The sequence below is a fragment of the Rattus norvegicus genome, chromosome 6, assembly GCF_036323735.1.
Source record: "Rattus norvegicus strain BN/NHsdMcwi chromosome 6, GRCr8, whole genome shotgun sequence".
In the NCBI taxonomy this organism is placed as follows: domain Eukaryota; kingdom Metazoa; phylum Chordata; class Mammalia; order Rodentia; family Muridae; genus Rattus; species Rattus norvegicus.
The window spans coordinates 116149564-116170315 of record NC_086024.1 but is presented as its reverse complement, the minus strand read 5'-3'; the positions used below and the strand labels follow the sequence as shown (position 1 = coordinate 116170315).

The following is a 20752-nucleotide window of genomic DNA, read 5'->3' as shown; positions in this document are numbered from 1 at the left end:
GGAGTACAAATAACACGTGTGCGAGCATACATAACACACACACACACACAGAGAGAGAGAGAGAGAGAGAGAGAGAGAGAGAGAGAAGACAGACAGACAGACAGGACAGACAGGTGTTCTTGGTTTGATTTATATTTTAGATATTAAAAACTTCATGGACAAGTACGTCTTGAAAGGTGTAAATGGCAGAAGACAAAAGAAATGGGGACCCAAGTGTGAATTCTGCTGTTAGCCATTTTCCTTGAACTGTTAACATCTTGAACTTCATTAATATTCAAGGAAGAAAGGGCCTTTTATAAAAGTATAATAAAAAAATCACCTGGAAAGATAATTGACAAACTCGTGCCATTTTTACCTCTACAGCCAGGATCCCACCATTGTTCCCCAAAGGAGGCGTAGGTCAACTTTCTTTTGAAAGGGAAAGAGATCCTAGGCAAGAGTATTAAAAGGGAGATGCCAACATTCTGCAAAGAAGCTGGGAATGGAGGAACTTACTTGGGAAGGATGATACTCAATGCAATGGAAACCTTTACAGGGGACATGAATGGCCTTGAAGTTAGGGACTGAACAGGCTCAGAGCCCACTGTTGCTAAAAGGGAAGGTGGCTGAGTTGCAACTGCTTGTATTTTCCCAAGAGCTCCACCTTTATTGGGAAAAACATATTTGTCCTGCTCCACCAGGGAGAACAGACCCAAATGGATGCCTAAGTAGTGGCTTGGAAAGGGGGTCCTTGGGAAAAGCTGAGCAGAAGCTTGGATCAATCAGGCTGGGAAGTAAGTCAACTGGATTTGTATCCAGCAAAGAACTCTAGGCTGTAGTGTAGCCAGAGGGAGAGAACTCAGGTGACTGACCATATAGGTAAACAAAACAAAAGCCAGTAGGCTTGAGTGGGGTTAGTGCTATGGAAAATAGGGAGCAGGGGTCTGCAGAGGTGGCCCCAATTCCACTTTGTGAATTCCACAATGAGAGGAGAGGGTTCTGCCAGTTTGAAGAGTGAGCTTATCTTCTATATTCCCATTAGATCTTCCCCATTAGAATATTTTACGACTCTCACTGATTTAGCATCCATTTTGATGACTTTCTGTGTTTCGAAACTGGGTCTGGGAGTTGCTGTAAAGTCAAGGATGATCTTGAACCTCAGAACCTCCTGCCTCTACCTCCCACGTGCTGGGATTATAGACCTGTGCTACCAGGTCCCACTTATAGGGGAATGGGGATGGAACCCAAGGCTTCGTGCCTGCCACACACGCACTACGCTGACGGAGCCACATGCCCATCCTTCAGTTTCTACTTCTGAACATCCGAAGAGAAGGCAGTGAATTCTGAGCCAAAGCACTCGCTTCTATTGGACAAGCAGTTACAGGGGCTCTGTCACAGTTTGTGATCTCAGAGTGAAAGTGTGCTTGCAGAAAGCGATGCTACGCTGTATTCAGGGACACCGTGACAGTCGAGTTTACTCTGTGGAACTTCTTCCTCTAGAGCAGCGCTTCTCAACCTTCCTAATGCTGTAACCCTTTAATACAGCTTTTCACTTTGTGGTGAACCCAACCATAAAATTATTTTTGTTGCTACTTCATAATATAATTTTTGCTACTGTTATGAATTGTAATGTAAATATCTTATATGCAACCCCTGTGGAAGGGTCACTTGACTCCCAAAGGAGTTGCAACCCACAGGTTGAGAACGACGGTGCTGTAGATTTGGGATATAGGATGCTGTGCCACACAGCCCACAAGCCACATCTGATCCACACTCAGTCTCCATAAAGGGACGTAATGTTGATGCTGACTTGCCCAGTGACTTATGTATGTGTTTGACTGCTTGTGATTTGCAGTGGCAGTTGCTAGGAGACGGTGCAATTTGGACAGCCAATCTGGAACAAATGCACCAACTCCTATCATAAGAGAACATGCAGTTATTTTTATCTTGTCCTGTTTGTGATCTGTGGAAAATAGAGGCAACACTCAAGTCTATGAAACCCTTCCCGATACAGAGCATATACACTAGAAGGTAGCATCCTTCCAAACTCAGACACCTTTTTATCGGGGGGGGGGAGGGTTTACCATGACAACAGCCTCAGATACTCACAGGGTCAAGGTTTCATTGCATAGTCCCTGGAATGCGTTTTCAGGGACTGACGTCATGTAAGGGTTGTCTGTGATTTCTCTGCAAGAGAAAGCGATGACAACTGTTGAGAGAAGAAGCATGCTTGAAATGGGTTCTTCTGGCATATATGCACTCCAAGGAACCAGCCACAATACATTTCAGTTTTAGCTGCTTCCTTGACCTGATTCTGGTCACTGGTGGTCACGTGAGGTGGTGAGAGCTGTTCTTGATGGATAGACATTCAGAGTGGAGCATGTATCAAGCAAACAAATTCCAGGGTGAGCTGAGGTCTCTGCCTTACTCCTTATTTCAAAACAGATGGAGCCAAGAGACTTCTGAATGTCTAACACTATGTCCTTAACAACTAGAATTTTCTATGCCAATAGAAGGATCAGGGGAAAGGGATCACTGGATTTCATTTCAGGAGTATCTTTAGAATGTCCTCTATGTGCAAAACACTGCCAGCCAGGGGCTTCCAGAGGACTGCTTATGTTTAACCTGAGTTTAATTGTAGTGAAGAGACATGCTCACGTTTTCCCCCCTAGAAAAAAAATATTAAGAGTTTGCAGCGTGCTAGGTACTGGTAGCACATGCCTTTGATTCATGTGCGAGGGAGGCAGAGGCAATTGGAACTCTATACAGCAGGCTCCCGGACAGCCAGGGCTACACCAGGAAACCCTGTCTTGGGAAAAGAAAAAAGAGCTTCCAGCTAATCATTCTACACTTCGCTGGCTCTGCAATGTGAACTCAGCATTTGCAATTCTTCTCTTTCCATTTGTATGATGAGATGAGGTAACTGGTCTGACTGATGCTTTTGGAAAAAATCATCAGAGTCGATCCAAAGCACGGCCCTTGACGGCTCGGTGGAGCTCGGATCACGCGCTCATTTGAATTTTCTGGTCCTTTGCTTCACCGTTTGTTGAAAGGGAAACCAATAACTTCCCTTTACGCCTTCAAAGGTGGTAAAGTGGAACAGGAGGAGCGAAAAGCTATCAGAAAATATGAAAAATAAGCTATCCTTGTTATCGGTAATCCCCTCCCCCTTCAGTCATTCCCCTCAGAAATCTTTTAATTGTTTTCCCCATTTAAAAATTAAATGCAGGTGGTAGAACCTTGAGTCAGTTCTGTAAATTAAGGCATTTGCTGCCAGGCCTGACAACCCGAGTTCAACTCTGAGTATCTACCCCTGAGTGTTGTCTTCTGACCTCCACATAAAGACACTAAATAAATAAAACATTTCATGTAAAACATGAAATAAAATAGGCTAGGAATTGTCCTGATTATTTGAGGTGAGGAGACCCTCCCTGAATATGGGTGACACCATTTCAGGGGCTGAATTCTGAGTCACTTAAGAGTGGAGGAAGCTTACTGAGTTGTAGTAAGCAAGCAAGGATGTGTTTATTGTCTCTTGACTCTTGGCTGTGGGTGTGATGTGACCCAATGCCTTGACTATCCCAAATTGACGGCCTGTAACTTGGAACTGTAGCCAAATAAACCATCTCTTCCTCCCTAGTGCCTTGTGCCTATGGAAGTCAGAAAAGGGAACAGGGTCAATGCCCTGGAACTGGAGTTAGAAACCATTGTGAGCCACTATGTAAGTGCCAAGAGCTGAGCCAGGGTCCTCTTCAAGAGTAGCAAGTGCTCTTAACATCTGAGCCATCTCTCCAGCCTCCTCCCCTCTGTTGTCTTTTGACAACAGAAATAAGGTTAGAAAAACTCAAAAGAATTGGCTTTCTTGTCTCTCTCTAATCCCCTCACCCATTTCTTTCTTGAACCCTGTGTTAGTTAGAATTAATATTGCTGTTATGAAACTCCATGATCAAAGAAACTTGAGGAGGAATGGGTTTATTTAGCTTTGACTTTTACTTCACAGTTCATCATCATAAGAAGTTAGGACAGGGAATCAGTTGGATTAAGGCCCTGGAGGCAGGAGCTGAGTTGAGACCATGGAGGCGTACTGCTTACTGGCTTGCTCCTCATGACTTGCTCAGCCAGCTTTCGTATAGAACTAGGACCACCAGCCCAGGGATGGCACCACCCACAATGGACTGGCCCTCTCTATCATTCATTAACTAAGAAAATGCCGTACAGCCCTGCATAAAACCTGATTTTATGGAGGGATTTTCCCCCTTCTCTCAGATGACTTTAGCTTGTGTCAAACTGACATACAGCTAACCAGCACAAACTCATTTCAACCTAGCTTCCTATTACCATTGTCCTACAAGAGCTGTTTCTGTCAGAATAACCAGTGACCCCCAATTAGTCAGTCAGTAAACTGTGCCCACCCTTCACTCATCCCTCACCCCATCCTTCAGCACATTACCCTCCTCATTGTTCTCTCTTGGAACTGTTTGCTTTTCCTGGCTTCTACTAGTTCCCATGACTGCACCCCAGTTCTTATATTTTTGGTTGTGAGCCTAGCCTTTAACAGCTGAGCCATCTCTCCAGCCCATGCACCCCAATTCTTCTCATGGGTAAACAAAGCATACCAAATACTGTATGTTGAGCATACTTACAGTATAAAGAACACATCCGTGGAATAAATTTTGGTCAAGTCAGGGAATATTCTAAGTCCAGTATTGAAAATTCCACTACATTGAAAAAGAAGAAAAGAAAGTTTCAGGTAGGAAAATCAACACCTAGGAAGTATACTGTCGTGGCTGGAAGCACGAGTTACAAGCCTTCCATTCAATATGGCAAGACTGTGGCAAGTGCTAACTCCAGAATGGAATGATAGTCCTTCAAATAGAATAACTTAACCCAGTCAATACTAATGGTGCCTATGTGCTGCTTAGAATTCTCTGTGGATTATATGAACTCAGTGAGAGTCCTAGAAATAGGAGAGGAGGTGACAAGGGAAAGAGGAGGGGGCAGGAGGAAGGAAAAGAGAAAGATTTCCCTGTTTTAATCAGAAAACGTTGTATGTGCGTGTTGGGGGATGGGCTGTAAAAGGCCAATGGAGAAAGAACATATGACTACCCAATGCTAAGTCAGCTTTGATGGCCCATGCCATCAATGCAGGACTCAGGAGGCAGAGGCAGGAGGATCTTGATGAGTTTGAGGTTAATCTGGTCTACCTGGTGAGTTCTAGGACAACTAGGGATATTAGCCAGGGATATGTAGAGACTCCATCCCCTCCACATCTCCCCAATATCTGTTTCATATTATATTATTATTTTGCTAAGAATGGCATGTTGGCAGTAGTGACCTGTGAGTGTACAGCAGTGGCATTTAAAGAATATGTCCAGAAATGAAGGAAAATTTGAAAGACAATAGCTTCTCCTTCCAAAATTCATGCCATCAAGGGAAAGATATGTCAAGACTCAAAGATGTTCAAACTATATCATGAACACAAAAGTTTAGATACTCCTAATGCCTCCAGGATTTCATTCGTGTAATATATGTCTCAGCTACAAGAACGTAGCTAGTGGGAATAGAGCAAGTTTGAAAGGCCTGTCTTGGAAGGGGAGAGACTTAGACCCTATCCAGCTCTTTCAGCACAAAACCCCTTCATGTTTTACTGATACATGTACAAAAACAAATCCAGTCTTGGAGGAAGCCATTGGATTAAAGAGGCAACAGGAGCAAGATAACTCAAAATGAATAAATGGGATAAGTCAGAAGTGACAGTCTGTGGGTGTATACGAGACTCAGTTGTGACTAGAGTTTCATGAAAAAGAGTGGGGGCAAAAAGGCCAAAGAGTTGGGTGGAGGCCTGATAATCTACGGTTAGTGAGACTTGTATTGTAACCTCGCTACTCTCCCAAAACCAGTAAATGAGTCTCCTTCTCCTTTGATGTCTCCCCTAATTGCCTGATTGACCATCTGCTGAGTTGAAGGCAGGTCCATAAAAGGATTGGCTGCCTTGTCCCTCAAGACACCTTTCAATCGCGCATGCCATTACTCTTAGCATCTCCCACACCCACCCTTTCTTTTTTTTTTTTTTTTTTTGGTTCTTTTTTTTCCCGGAGCTGGGGGACCAAACCCAGGGCCTTGCGCTTCCTAGGTAAGCACTCTACCACTGAGCTAAATCCCCAGCCCCAACACCCACGCTTTCAACACTGGGCTCTTACAGTTTTCTCTAATGAGCCCTGTGGTCCCACACATCTTTATCATGGTACCCTGTCCCCCTGCTTGCCCCTTCTAACTATGCGGCACTTCCTGTCTTGTCTCCATCCTTAAACATTTGCCTCGGAGAATATATGTGGGACATATTTTATTTTAAAAGCTGGACTAGATTATTTCTAGGCATAGAGATTAAGGTCGATTTTTATCTTCATTACACTTTTTTTTGTCTTCTAATTTTTAAAATTGCATTTGTACAGGAAAGAAGGTTCTTGCAGCTGGTGTCCAGAGGGCCTTGGGTCGGATAACTACAACCATCTGAGGTCTTCTGTCTGTAGTACCTACTGTGTGTTAGGATGCAACAGAAACAAAATGTCCTCTGCTCTCACAGAGTGGACGGTCAGCTCATAAGTCATTACTAAAGCTGAGCAGAAGTGTGTCCTTTCTGCTTCAAGGTTTTGCTTTTTGAAATTTCTAATATTGTTATCTCAATAAACAGAAATAAATGATGTAAACACAGATAAATGTAATATAAACAATATAGATAATGCAAATATATGTATTATTTCCAAACAAAATTGACCAATTGGGTCTCAGGATTTTGTTTTGTCCATACTTTACTGTTTTCTTCCTCATTGCTCTTGGAAGTCTCTGGTCCCAGCACTATGTGGCTGATGTTTTTGAATAGACTTTAACCACATCGGTCACTTCATTTGGTACTTTGCCCAATGGGGAAAGATGAGAAATCACAGGAAGTGACCTGATTGTGCCATACACGAATCAAATGATGACAAAGGACAATATCATCTTAGGGAGATTCTTGATAGACAACAGTATCACGAGTCTAAAACACACACATACACATGCACAGACACACACACAGGCAGACACACGCAAACACACACACACACACACACACACAAAATAATAAAGAAGGAGTCAGTACTTACAGAAACTTGAGCAAGGGGAGCTCTGTTAAGGCATCAGGGTCTATGTAAGTCAAGCTTCTGGTGTTCCGGATTTCTCTGTAAGAGTTACAAGAGTTCTGTCAGCATCCCTTCCTATTTTCACTAGAGAGAAATCATGATTAATAAAAGCTCCCAAAAGACTATGATGTATTTATGTGGTAGGGCAGGGACTTTATGTTGTTAACCCAGATCCCTAGCTCCTCCCAGACATGATTGCCCCTCTTGCAAACATGGCTTGGTCTCAGTCCATTTGAATTTATGGACTCCCATTCTCTGAACTGGTCTCAAAGTTTTGTTTGTTCTTTTTCTTTCTTCTCTCCCCCTCTTTCTTTTCAGTTTTTGGCAGAAAGAAAAACCCCTCCGGTGGTTTGGCAAGCAGCCGAGGACAGAGGACAGACGTGTATATTAACAGAAGCCAGTGATGTCGCTATGACAAATGACACTGGAATGTGAGGTTAGTGAATCCCTGACAGATGACAGCAAAAAAAAGGGCCAAGATTCTATTAATTTCAGTTGCAGGTAAACGGGGCAGAGTAAGCCTAAATGGCTCACTTGGGTTTATTTCGTGATGCCAGTAACTGAAGACTTCTGTATATGTGTTGTGATATCACATGAGTTTATAACATTAGGTTCATGCACTCACTGATCAAAATACACAGTTAACATTAGTCACATGCGGTTTACTAGTGACAACTGTTAGACATGGGCCGGCGCTGGTTAGGTTAAAAGTATTTGGCAGGCATAGATTGACTAGAAGATGGTCACAGCACTTCCTGTACTTCTGTGGAACGTCAGTAAAGCACCAACTGAGGCCTGTAGTCTTTCTTTCTGTAGGTGGCCTCTGAGGCTTGGCCACCGAGGGCACTGTGTCTAATCATCCATGCTATTAATTGGAAAGCTTAAAATCGAATCTTTGTAATTTTAAATCGTCTTTGTTTAAGGATAATTTGCATTCCACAAAAGCCACAAATCATAGGCACATGGTTCATTAACTTTGAGTAAACTTAAAACTGAGTTGGCCTTCGTGACAACCCAGTTTTACAACACACATTGCTGTCTTTGACAACAGTAGCATGTGGACATTTGTGATTTATCTCAACTTCCTCCTTTCAGCCAGACTTGATCGTCTCCTCCCCTTCCCTTCCCCTTCCCTTCCCCTTCCCTTCCCCTTCCCTTCCCCTTCCCTTCCCCTTCCCCTCCCCTTCCCCTTCCCTTCCCCTTCCCCTCCCCTTCCCTTTCCCCTCCCCTTCCCTTCCCCTTCCCTTCCCCTTCACCTTCCCTTCCCCTTCCCCTTCACCTTCCCTTCCCCTTTCCTTCCCCTTCCCCTTCCCTTCCCTTCTCTTCCCCTTCCCCTTCCCTTCCCTTCTCTTCCCTTGCCTCCAGTCCCCTCCCCTCCTCTTCCCTCCTCTCTTCTCTTAAAACAAGGCAAAGAACAGAGAAAGTGCTTGTTCAAGGCCTCTTTTCAGTCAAGCGTCCTTCAATATGGGCACGCAGTAGAGGAGAGAAGCCTTGAGGGGGACACAGAGGAATGAGATAGGAGTTGAAGGCCCAGAGCCTGTGTTACTGAACAGTCCCCTAGCCTCTGATTTCTTTCCTTGTTCTCCTTTGTTCTTGCCTGAGTCATTCAGTCCCATAGACCAACTCTCAACCCCTCCAGACTCATTTACATAGGACTCTTGCAAGCAAAATGCAAGTAGATTTTTTTTTAAAAAAAGATTGTTCAGTATGAAAATCTTTGTGTTTTAATTAGAATTGAGTCACTACTATTACTATAATTATTTCATGTGTAATGCAATGATCATTTGGGATTGAATTTACTATTTGGCCAGGCAATTGTTTCTTTTCATTTCTCGCCTTATTAAACTGTCATCAGTTAATTCTTTCATCCCTCCCAACTGTTAGTTTGTTAGTTAACTCCCTGAGTCACTTTTCCATGGATTGTAACTTGAGTCATGATTTATAAAAGTCTGATATTCAGTTTTAGTATTGTCCTGGCTAGTTATTGTTAACTTGACACAAATCTAGTCATATTTGGGAAGAAGGAATCTCAATGGGGGAATTGCCTCTATCAAGTTTGCCTGTGGGCATCTTTGGGGGCATTTTCTTAACTAGAGGGCTCATGCTGGGAAGAGTGCCTTGCCCAGCCAGGTGGGTCTGGGCTGTGTAGGGCTCATGGTGAGTGAGTTAGTAAATAGTGTTCCCGTGTGGTTTCTGTTCCTGCCTCGGGTTCCTGCCTCAGGGTTCCTGCCTTCACATTCCTCATGGATGGACTGTAACCTGAATGCTATTCTCCCCCCGAGTTGTTTTTGGTTAGTTGTTATGGTTATCACAGCAACAGAGAAGCAACTAAGACAACTCTTAGGTAATCTGACGACTCTAGAACCTTTTAATATTATATATCCATAACCTCTCCATTCCTTTTCTATATCTTGCATTTTAATTCTATGTGTAGAGGCATTTTTTGTTTTGCATTGGGCTTATATGCATGAAGATCAGTTATTTTGATCTAGTTAAATAGCTAGCTTTATTAATAGTTTCAAATGCAGTTTTTATAGAATGTTACCTGAGTACTGCTAGGTGTTTGCCATACGCATCATTGGATAGATAACAGACAGGAATCATATAGTAGGTGATCAATTAGATCACTATTTCAGTCGTTGGTAATTATCACAATGGTTCACTCACAAACAATAAAGAATACAATATTGTTTATGAGCTTCTGGGTAACAGATTGGTATGACATTAGTTAACCAGAACAGTGAATTGAGTAGAGATGAGGGTGCAGGGCCCTGTTGTAATGGTCGTGTGTAGCTGTAATCCCAGCACAGGAGGCACATGCTCAAGGTCAGCCTGTAGTACATAGTGAATTCTTCTTTTTTCCTTGTAAAGAACTTGTGAGATAGCTTTACTATTATGTTTCATGATAACATGATTGACAGCTAGACAGCATGGGCGGGGGCTTGAAAGAGGGACCATAGGCTGTGCACAGATCTTAACTGCTTTGCTGGCATTCCCCAGCAAACCTGTGTCTCCGTATGAACTCGGAGTTCTGCTTTGTCCATGGGGGGATCATTCTGCTTGATAAGTTCATGACCCATGCTGTCACCTTTCCACTCTCTTAATACATTCTGTATTTGCTCCACAATACCACAAAGGAATGAGAAAGCACCCACAAAGGAATGAGAAAGCATCCCGGAGGAATCTTCTTTGAAGAGATCCACATATCACTGTGTTTGTTTGGATGTGTGGTCAGCGCGTCTGTCAAGTGCAGATCCTCTGTGTGGTCCTTTGGGGTTAGAACTAGGCCTTTTGAAGATCTGTTCACAGAATCTTGACCCCTATTATCCAGCAACATTTCTGCACTCACACCATCAGGGTCTCTATGCAGAAGACGCACACAAAGGAGACACGGAGAGTTAAGACTCTTCAAGGACAGCTAGCAGCTCTTCATGCTACTTGAGAACCCAGTGTTTTGACTTCGGGAGTGTGGTAAGCCATGCTTTTTATTTAGAATTGCAGTCTGCCAAGTAGGCTGGCCATCAGGTCATGCTGGCACTTCCTCTTACAGTTCCTACATGAAATTCTTTCTGAGAGAAAAAGGAATGAACTGTCGATTCAAGGACCTATGTGGCCGAGTCTCAAAATACTTGAGTAAATGAAGCTATATAAGAAAGAATGCACACTATCAGGTTTCTTCTACATGAAGGTTTAAAAATATAAATGGAGTTTTAGTGACAGAAAGTTGATCTGCTGTTTCCAAAGACCGTGTTAGGGAACCACGTAGAGCAGAAGGAAGCCAGGACCTTTTCAGATTTTTATATTCTGTATGTAAATGCTTGAGAGTCTGCATATGTTGTCCTGGTTGGGTTGGAGGTGTTGCTGGTGTTTACATAGGTGTAAACATCCCAGATTATAGACTTAGAGCATCATGTCCTGTTGGTGGTTTTCAAAGTTGCTCCAGTATCACTATCAACAGATAGCTTTCAAGTTTTACCTTATGCTGTGTGTCTTAGTTAGGGCTTTACTGCTGCAGCAAAATACCAGAACCAAAAAGCAAGTTGGGGAAAAAGGATTTATTCGCCTTACACTTTCACGTTGCTGATCATCACCAAAAGAGAGTCAGGACAGGAACTCAAGGAGGGCAGAATCCATGGAGGGGTGCTATTTACTGACTTGTTTTTTTTCCATAGTGAATTCATGACCAGCTTGAATCCACAGTGAGACCCTATTTCAACCTCTCATTCTACCTCAGAGCAAGGCATTGCATATTATGTCTGTAATCTCAACATTAAGGAAAATGAGGCAGGAGGTTTGCTGTGAGCTAGCTTGAACTACAGGATAAGACTTGGTTCCAGAATCCTAAAGCAAAGCAAAGCAAAGCAAAACAAAGCAAAGCAAAGCAAAGCAAAGCAAAGCAAAGCAAAGCAAAGCAAAGCAAAGCAAAGCAAAGCAAACCAGAACGATCATTAAAAACCTCCCAACCTGCACCAACCTACTGAAAAACAAAAGAAATTCTTGCCATAGTTTATTGCATCAAAAGAAAGAAGGTTGAATACTGGCATCCAGACCTAGGCGTTACCAAGACATTGGAAAGGTGATTTCCTATAACTCATACAAGACAGGGGAAAATGGGCAGTCACAGTTTAAACTTCTTAATATGGTTTTATGAACCTAAAAACACACTGTCATAATCGTGCATACAATCAATATTAGATTTATTATCTATCCTTTCCTTACATGTTTGTCACAGTGAGAGAAAACTTAATGTCTCACAAAGAGTTTAAATGTCACAAAGTATTCAACCTTTTCTCATTGACAGTTGAATTGGGTTTGTTCTTTGTCTTGTTTGTTTGTTTGCTTGTTTTAATCAAGTTTCAGTCTGTGTATCTTTAGGATGCCGTGCTATTGTACAGAACATGGGATGCCTATACTTTAAATCCCACTGTTTTTGTTTTGTGGTCCAAATGTCTTACATACCTTCACATTTACCCCCTCTGTAGCTGTCATGTCCTTCTGTACAGACTGTATGGCCAGATGGGGGTCATCTTTCTGTTTCCCAATCACTCCCTTTAGCAGTTCTTTTACTTTGAGTGGAACCCTGACAAGTCCTTAATAAATGTCTTCGTGAGTCTTGTGCGATAGCTCACCCTCTGAGGGCATTTGCTACTAAGTCTGTTGACCTGAGTTCAGTCCCCAAACCCACCCGGTGATAAGAAAGAACTGACTTCTGTAAGCTGTCTTCTGACCTACACATGCGTATTGTGGCACACCCCCACCCCACAAGAATGTAAAAACCTATTTTAAATGGTGGCTGTCATTTGGGTCTATTTTGTACATTTTCTTGTACTTACATGTGAGTCATTTTACTCAAATTGTAGAAAGAATGTGGCTCCAGTCGCTGCAGAGTGGCATCTATGGATAGATAGCTGGACATTATAAAAAAAATAAGACAAAGTGGAAAAGTTAGCGAGGAACTCCAAATGTTCTCCTTTATTTCACCATAGTGGGTCACAAGGCCATGATAACGCCACTATGTAATGTGCTTTAAGCATCCCCTGCCCCAGAATTCCCCTGTTCCCTCTTCTCCTGCTCCACCCACTTCCCACCAGTCCTCTCCGTTCTCCTCAACAGCATGACCTCTGTTCTCACGCCCTCTGTGTGCATGTGACTTTATGTGTTTATGAAGTCTAGAACTCACGTGCGAGAGAACACTTGCAGTGTGTGTCCTCTCTGAGACTGGCTTCGTTCAGTTAATAAGAAGCTCTTCAGTTGCCTTAGCATTACATTTGTCTTTTTGGTTCTTTTTTTTTTTTTTTTCGGAGCTGGGGACCGAACCCAGGGCCTTGCGCTTCCTAGGCAAGCGCTCTACCACTGAGCTAAATCCCCAACCCCTACATTTGTCTTTTTGACTAAAAAAAAATTCCACTGTGTCTATAAACCATATTTTCTTATCCATTCCTGTTGATGGACACCTAGATTGGCTTCATAATTTCAGGAGTGTGCAAAGTGCTACAGTTAGCACTGTCATGTAAATATCAGTGATGAAAGCATCCTACTTTTTATGTACATGTATGTATGTATTCATGTGTGCAGGTGAACCTGTGCATGTGTAGGCTAGAGGAAACTTTGACTGTCCTAACTCAGATGCCATGCACATTGATTTTACAGACAAGGCCTGTCACTAGCCTGGGACACCTAAGTAGACTAGGCCGACTGGTCCACTATCTCCAAATATCCAAGTATTTCCATTTCAAGAGTTCTGAAATTTCTATGTGTGCCAACATTCACGACTTTACAACATACTATTTTTGGAATAGCTTCTTTATTGGGGCCTTTTCAAGTAATAGACCACACACACACACACACACACACACACACACACACACACACACACACACACCACACATATATTTTTTGAATTTTGAATCCCAATATGCGTAAAAAGTTCCCAATACTTTCTCATGTGATACTTTCTGAACTTTCAAAAAAGACAGAGTGAAGCCTTTTGTGAGGAATAGACACACAACTGACAAACATACACACACATAGAAAAGGGAGAGAGGAGGGAAAGGAGAGAGAGAGATTGAGAGAGAGAGAGAGAGAGAGAGAGAGAGAGAGAGAGAGAGAGGACAGGGGAGGGATGGGGGAACAGGGTGATGGGGTGGGGACGGGGATAGGAATAGGGGCAGGGACAGGGGGGACATGGGACAAGGACAGGGGACAGAGGACAGAGACAGAGACAGATTCACCAGATAGTGCAGACATTGCTCAGAGAGACACAGATAGTGCAGACATTGCTCAGAGAGACACAGATTAAGACTCATCAACAGAGGACAAAAAACATAGGGAAACAAAGTAGACCCTTTGGATCTGGACTCTGACATGGCTCCCAAGGGTTGTGCTTTTATTTCTTTCTTTAACATTACACAATGCATTGTTGGTAGCCTAGACTTAACCACTGATGCTTTTAAACCATGCAGGCCTGTTCTCTCTTAAGACCTGTTATCTTGATTTTGAATGAACCAGAAAAGTCAGGATTTGTCTTGACATTATTAAGCAAAATACCATGCAAATAAAAAGTTTTAGGTACTAAAAGAGGGGAGAGGAGAGATGCCCCTTTACAGGTGCAGTTGTGAATCTGTACGTCAGCAATCTTGTTTCAGGTGGTTTTATCAGAGTAATGAGAGCAATACACGGATTCAATGACCCTCATCTACTGAGAGGCATGTCTATGCCATCTGGGAAAATAAATGATGTATGGAGCCCTAACAGAGATTCCCAGCCCTGAACCTAGACTTGAACAACCTGGACACAGACATGTTCCAGAACCATCCTAGGATCATGGTTATGAGTGCCAAGCACTTCTGCTTTCCAAATGCTTCCTTGGTGAATGTAACCGAGTGGCTTTCTTCATGAGAGAAGCCATACTTGTTAGACGCTGGCTATCCTTTTTGGCAGGGTTGCTTATTACTATTCTGGTGCCCTGTAATGTTTATTTGGAAGTATTTACTCTGTGAAACAAACAGCCTTTGATCTCCCAGACTTCCCAGCCTTTTGTCCTTTGTGGCTAAGCAACAATATGTAAATTGTTTTGATCCAAACACATATCTCAGAACACATTTCATAGGGGGACATTACAGAATTTGTCATGGATAAACATGGAGCAAGAGTCATGCCAAAGGCCAGCAACTTGCTTCCCTGTGTTTGTCTCATGGCCTTTGTTCTGCATTCCCTACTGAATTCTCAGAGACTAAGTTCATTCTGCCCACCTCACTGAGCTGAAGTTCTGGTTTCACTAGCCCCAGGGCTTGTTATAACTTAAATTATGTTCTCTTTCATGCCTCAGCCCAGAAATAACATGTGTGTCATTTGCTGAAAGCATCAAACACAGGGGTTGAAAGCAACTTCCTAAAACTTACTATAAAAGTTAAAAAGCATGCAGTGGTGGACAAGCAATGGTTTTCACAGAGCTGTTTGTTGCCTGGGTCAGCTGGGATTAGCTGGTTGGTGATTCGATCCTTGCAAAACTCTGATAAAGAGTTCTGTAAAGTATCCCATGTCTTCCCCGTGCGATGGTTTCTATGCTTCTCAATAAACGCAGAGCAAAGCACTTTTGGGGAGGAGAGAGACACACATGCCACATAACAGAATATAGGTGGAAGGAGAGAGAGAGAGAGAGAGAGAGAGAGAGAGAGAGAGAGAACACAGAGAGAGAACAGAGAGACACAGAGACAGACAGACAAACAGACAGACAGGTAGGCAGACTCACAAGATAGCCCCCAAGCAGTCACAGATTCACAGAGTCTGGAAGCCGCAGGGAACATGAAGAAGAGAATTGAAATCTGGACATGCTCTTGGTGAAATGATTCCAAGGAGGGTATCTTTTCCTTAATGGGACACCAACGCCTCATTGATGACTCAGTTAACCACTAATGGGTATGAATTCACTCATGGGCAATGGTAGCTAGCCTAATGGGCAAGTGTCTCTTTTCATCTGTCTGCGTTTCCATTTTAAGACTTAGAACTATTTTTAACTTGTTTTGAAGAGAGGGAAATCTGAAATGATTTGGCTTCATTTGAGACAAAATGTCAGTGTTTGCACTGAATGACTGGTGAAAGTGAATCCACAGGAAATCTAGGATGGCTGGGTAAAGAAGAGACACATAACTGTCTGGGGACTGTCAGCACATCCTATGATATGCTAAAACACCCCAAAACAGTGAGCTTGACACGACCACACAAATTTAAATTTGCGTTAGATTTAAAGGGTCCTAAAAGATCAGGTAAGTACTATATAAATAAAAATTTCAAATACTTAAAAATGCAGATGTCATTGGCTTAGGCGAGGACAGTACCAATGGCTTTTCTTGGAGGAACGCACTGAGACAGAAGTGTGTTACAACTGCAAAGTGGTATGGTGATATAATTACTTACATCCTGGAAATATTGGGCAGGCTCGAAAAGGCAAGACTGGGAATGGTCTTCAGGTGAGTCTCGATGAGCTTCCTAGGGAAATGACAGTCACACGGTTGAGTTCTCATCATTGGTCTTTTAAAATTACCTTAATTTCAAAGAATACCTTATCGGAAGCATAGTGACCTTTCACAACACAATCAATCAATGATGCCATCGTGATTTCTCCTCCCCCGACATAAGAACTGGGAATGGGATTCAGATGTAGAATCCTCATCTCTCATCTCTGGATTGGCAGTGGAGTGATATCCTTTGTTCAACATCATACGTCATTTGTTCACTGAAAAGGCACATACTGTGTCCTTAGAGTATGTCCATGAGAAGACCAGGTCCACTGCAGGACGGTGGTAACTGATGGACTGCTTTCTCAGAACTGTAAGCCATCTAGGTTGGACCTGAAATCTGAAGGTATCGCATCCCCTACTTTCCTTTCTGGAACTCCTCATAGATAAGAAAGCGTCTTCCAGTATTCCATTCTGATTATGATTCATCTAGGCCTTCCAATTTTTGACTTCCCCTTTGTATAGTGATAACTTGAGCAGAATCCTGCATAGAAAAGCTATGCCCCAGGGTCCCAACCCATTTTGCAAAAGGGCAAATCTGTGTCCCCTTACTCATCTTCCTCTGCATCTGGGTTTGCCCCTTGAATACTGGAAATAACGGATCAGTTACCTACTACCTTATCTACAAACAGGATTCATATATATTGCTAGGTTATTTCCCTACAATCTTCATTTCTTCTCTGTTTTCTTCACCTCCTCCTCCTCCTCCTCCTCTTCTTCCTTCTCTTCTTCCTCCCTTTTTCTATCTAGGCTTTCACTGAACTGTTTATATGGCAGGACTTGAAAATTATCTGTAACATACTTAGTCAAAACACCGGCAGGCCAAGTTTGTGAAAGGACTAAAGATTTTTGTCAAATAGAGGGCAGGTAAGTGAAAGAGGTAGATTTTTAACCCCTTTACAACCTCTGAGTATTGGACCATGAAGTCCAATGCTGTCCAATCGCCTAATATTAATACTAGGAGATTCACTGTTTGAGTGGCTGCCTCAATTTAGCTGTGTGGTGTCTTTATTTGTGTGTTCCTTACAATAATGTGGATTTTATTATCAAATTAAAAAAAAAAGAAAAGAAATTCAGATCTCATAAGTCGTCTTCACTTGAAGTTACAGCCCCTTAACTGGGCTGATTAAAAGCTTATTGATGTGGATCCAGGATTCTGGAGTTCACATGCTAAGAGAACAACTCGTTCTACTAAAATCTGTGTGTGAAAACGAGGCCCCGCAGAAGGAAAACGAGGGATAATAAGTGCACCTGTTGGGTATTCTGAAAAGAGCTCGAGTTTCCTGAATCCAGAGGTGGTCTTACAGACTTGTCCTGGGGAAACATTTGTCTCAGAGTACACTTTTTATAACACTGCACATTGCGTGCGGGTGATATGGACCTCAAGTGCGTCTTTCACTGACTATAAATTAGGGCACTTGGCCTTATTCAAAGGAGAGAAACAAGTCAGGGTTGGTGGTGTGCGCTTATAATTCTGATACTCAGGGAGTTGGGGGTAGGACAAGTCTGAGTTTCAGTCTAGCCTGGGGTACATAGAGATCTGCCTCAAAATAGTAATAGTACAAAATTAGATTTTCAAAAAAGTAAATAGTATGTGTCAAATTAAATAGGAAGTTAGAATAAGATTGAAGTGGCTTCTAGCAGATGAGGAGCAGAAATAGCATATGAATAAAATTTAATATATTTTTCAATTAAGACTCAAATAGTGTTTATACGCTTTCCTGGAGGGAGGGAGGGAGGGAGGGAGGGAGGGAAAGAGAATATTATATGTCTGTGACTGTGAGTTTGTGTGCACCATGTGTATGCAGGAGCCTGTTGAAGCCTGAGAGTGTATTAGATCCCCTGGAACTGGAGTCACAGATGGTTGTAAGCTGCCATGTGGGTGTTGGGAACTGAACCTGGGTCCTTTGCAAGAGCAGCCAGTGCTCTTAACAGATGATCCATCTCTCCAGACCCATAATTCCTGTTTCTTAAAGTCTTTCTTTTCTCAAACACAAAAACCTTATATGAACCTTGAATCTGAACATGTTATGCTTCCTCTGTGTGTCTATCTGTCCTCCTCTATCTGTTTCTGTCTGAATCACTGCTTTACGAACACCCATCATGTATCCACACACCAGCACACGTTATAGATTTAAGAGCAGCTGTCTTAGTAACCATAAAGCATGTCCAATAACTCTTCTAGGAGAATGAAGAGAGGGGTGCCAGCCATCTTAGCATAAGATGAAAATCATTAGCCTACTCGTTGGTTGAATTTAATGTAGTGATGATCATAACACAGACTGACTTCGATAGCAAGTGAAGTGTCAGAATGAGAAACGATCACATGCACTGGATTTCAATCGCAGTCTAACTGACAGGTTTTTTGCTGTGTTTATTCATAGCGAGGTGTAGACAAAATGCAAAAGGGCATCTGAAATCCAGGTTCAGATTCATTTACCTTTACTCTTAGTGTAAACGGTCATCCCATGTTTGCATACCCTCTGCTCTCTTTTCTAACTTGAAAAATATGCTTGGTCTGACGAACTCCAACAAACACTGAGAGGATTGAGTACCTCCTGATGCTTAGGCAGGCGTCTGTATCTCTTAAAACCATGAAGCTACAATCTCCATGAAGATCTCAGATTATGGTTTTTCTTTTAATGAGACAAGACCAGAGAAAAAGCTGTGCCCTGTTCTAAGTTACTGTCCTGCCCTAAGTCCTCCGTACTGTGGGACAGTTGCTCTTGCCCTGCCTCCACTTTGCAAATGCAGAGGTAAGGTGACTGTGCCTCCCGATTGTGCAGATAAACAGTGACCTCCAGAATGAATCATGAGGCACAGGCTGCTAAGTTATTCACACAAGCAAAAAAAAAAATTACCCCTTTTCATATGTGGAAGTACACAGGGAACACATAACAGAAAGCCAAGCCCATGAACTTACTGAACACACCATATACAATCTTTCACTTATGACTATAAAGTGAGTGCCCTAAGACTGGGTCATAGGGGACACTGACTTATCACCTAGTTCCTTGTGAGCCTTACCCAGGACAGTGGCCACAGTAATGGATTAATCCTTCCATCTCCCAGCTCCAGGTTGAGGGAAGTTTGTTCTGCCCTCCTCACATGACGTCCTATTTCAGGACAAGGGTTGAAAATAATCAGAGTCACTGTTGTCTTCACAAGACAAATCACCCTCCTAAAGTAGGGTAGTTATCCACCACAGTGAGGCTCACCCCTGAGTAGGACTAACCACCTTCAGGGAACCACACTGAGCCCCTCTAAGGATAAGGAGTTCTTCACCCCATCTTGCAGAACCAATGTTTTCATGAGGCTCATGTTGGTGCCTCAAAGATGGGTTTGGGGTTGCTGAACCCCTTTACAGGTTCCCTTCTCTAATGTAGCCACATTGACTAAATCTTTTTTTCCATTACTATTTTTGACTATTTGCTATGCTGGGGACAGCTGGCCAAGCCTGACTTATTGGAACTTCCAGAGGCAAGACTTTTGATCCACTTGGAGTTTGAACTTTGGTCACAGCCCTCTGGTCCCAAATATTTGAAGTGACCAGAACTACAAATATGTTGTACCCAGAGGCTCAAAATGTATATCAAGAGCTTTTAAATCTCTTGTCTATGTTCAGTTTATCTTCCCTGCCTTCTTGGAAACACTAATTCAGAGGTATCTGGACCCGCCAGTCCCGAGTCAATGATTCCTAATGGCCACAAAAGCCTTTTTACCTTTGTGTTTATGAGTTTAAACTGATGGGTGTGTTTCTGGGGGAGGGCTGGGGGGCAAGGTTTATACTTCTCAAATATCTGCATCTTGTAGATAAAATGCAGAAACAGAAAGAAATGGAAAATGACACGGATTGATCTGTAGATTTTGCAGAATAGGCTACAGTTTAAAATGGTCCTTTTGTTTTTGCTCCAGCTCTAGAAGAAGGAAATCTGACTTTGCTAGTAGAGACAGGTGACTTGTCTCTATGTCCCAAATAAGAAAGGTCTGTGCAGTTAGATTGTTCATAGTAATCTCACACCTAGGCTTGTTTCACTGAAAAGTCCTTAGCATATAAAAAACATTAGTATTCTAACATCTTGTTTCTTATGGAAGATAGGTGTTTAGGATCTCACACACACACAGACACACAGACACAAACACAGACACACACGCAGACACATACACAGAGACACACAGACATACAGAGAGACACACAGACACACAGAGAGACACACAGAGAGACACACAGAGACAGACACACACATAGACACGTAGACACAAACACAGACACACAGACACACAGACACACAGACACAGACACACACAGACACACACACAGACACACAGACACACATATACACATACACACAGACACACAGACACACATATACACATACACACAGACACAGACACACGCACAGACATACACAGAGACACACACACATAGACACACACAGACACACAGACACACACACACAGACGCATACACACACACACACACACACACACACACACACACACACACACACACACATACACACGACTACCATCCCAATTGAAGTGTCACCACGAGGCAAAACTACTTTTGATCAAAAG

The 20752-nt window shown here is 42.7% G+C and overlaps 1 protein-coding gene across 1 annotated transcript in view; it reads right to left on the bottom strand.

The window, feature by feature from the left end:
• Positions 1–20752, bottom strand: part of Tshr (thyroid stimulating hormone receptor) — a 133689-nt gene that overhangs the window by 35694 nt on the left and 77243 nt on the right. Inside the window, exons 2-6 of the mRNA NM_012888.2 lie at positions 16074–16145; positions 12491–12565; positions 7122–7196; positions 4623–4697; positions 2089–2166 (exon numbers count right to left, since the gene is read on the bottom strand). Of these exons, the coding sequence (NP_037020.2) occupies positions 2089–2166; positions 4623–4697; positions 7122–7196; positions 12491–12565; positions 16074–16145 (375 nt within the window). The remainder of the gene's footprint in view (positions 1–2088; positions 2167–4622; positions 4698–7121; positions 7197–12490; positions 12566–16073; positions 16146–20752) is intronic.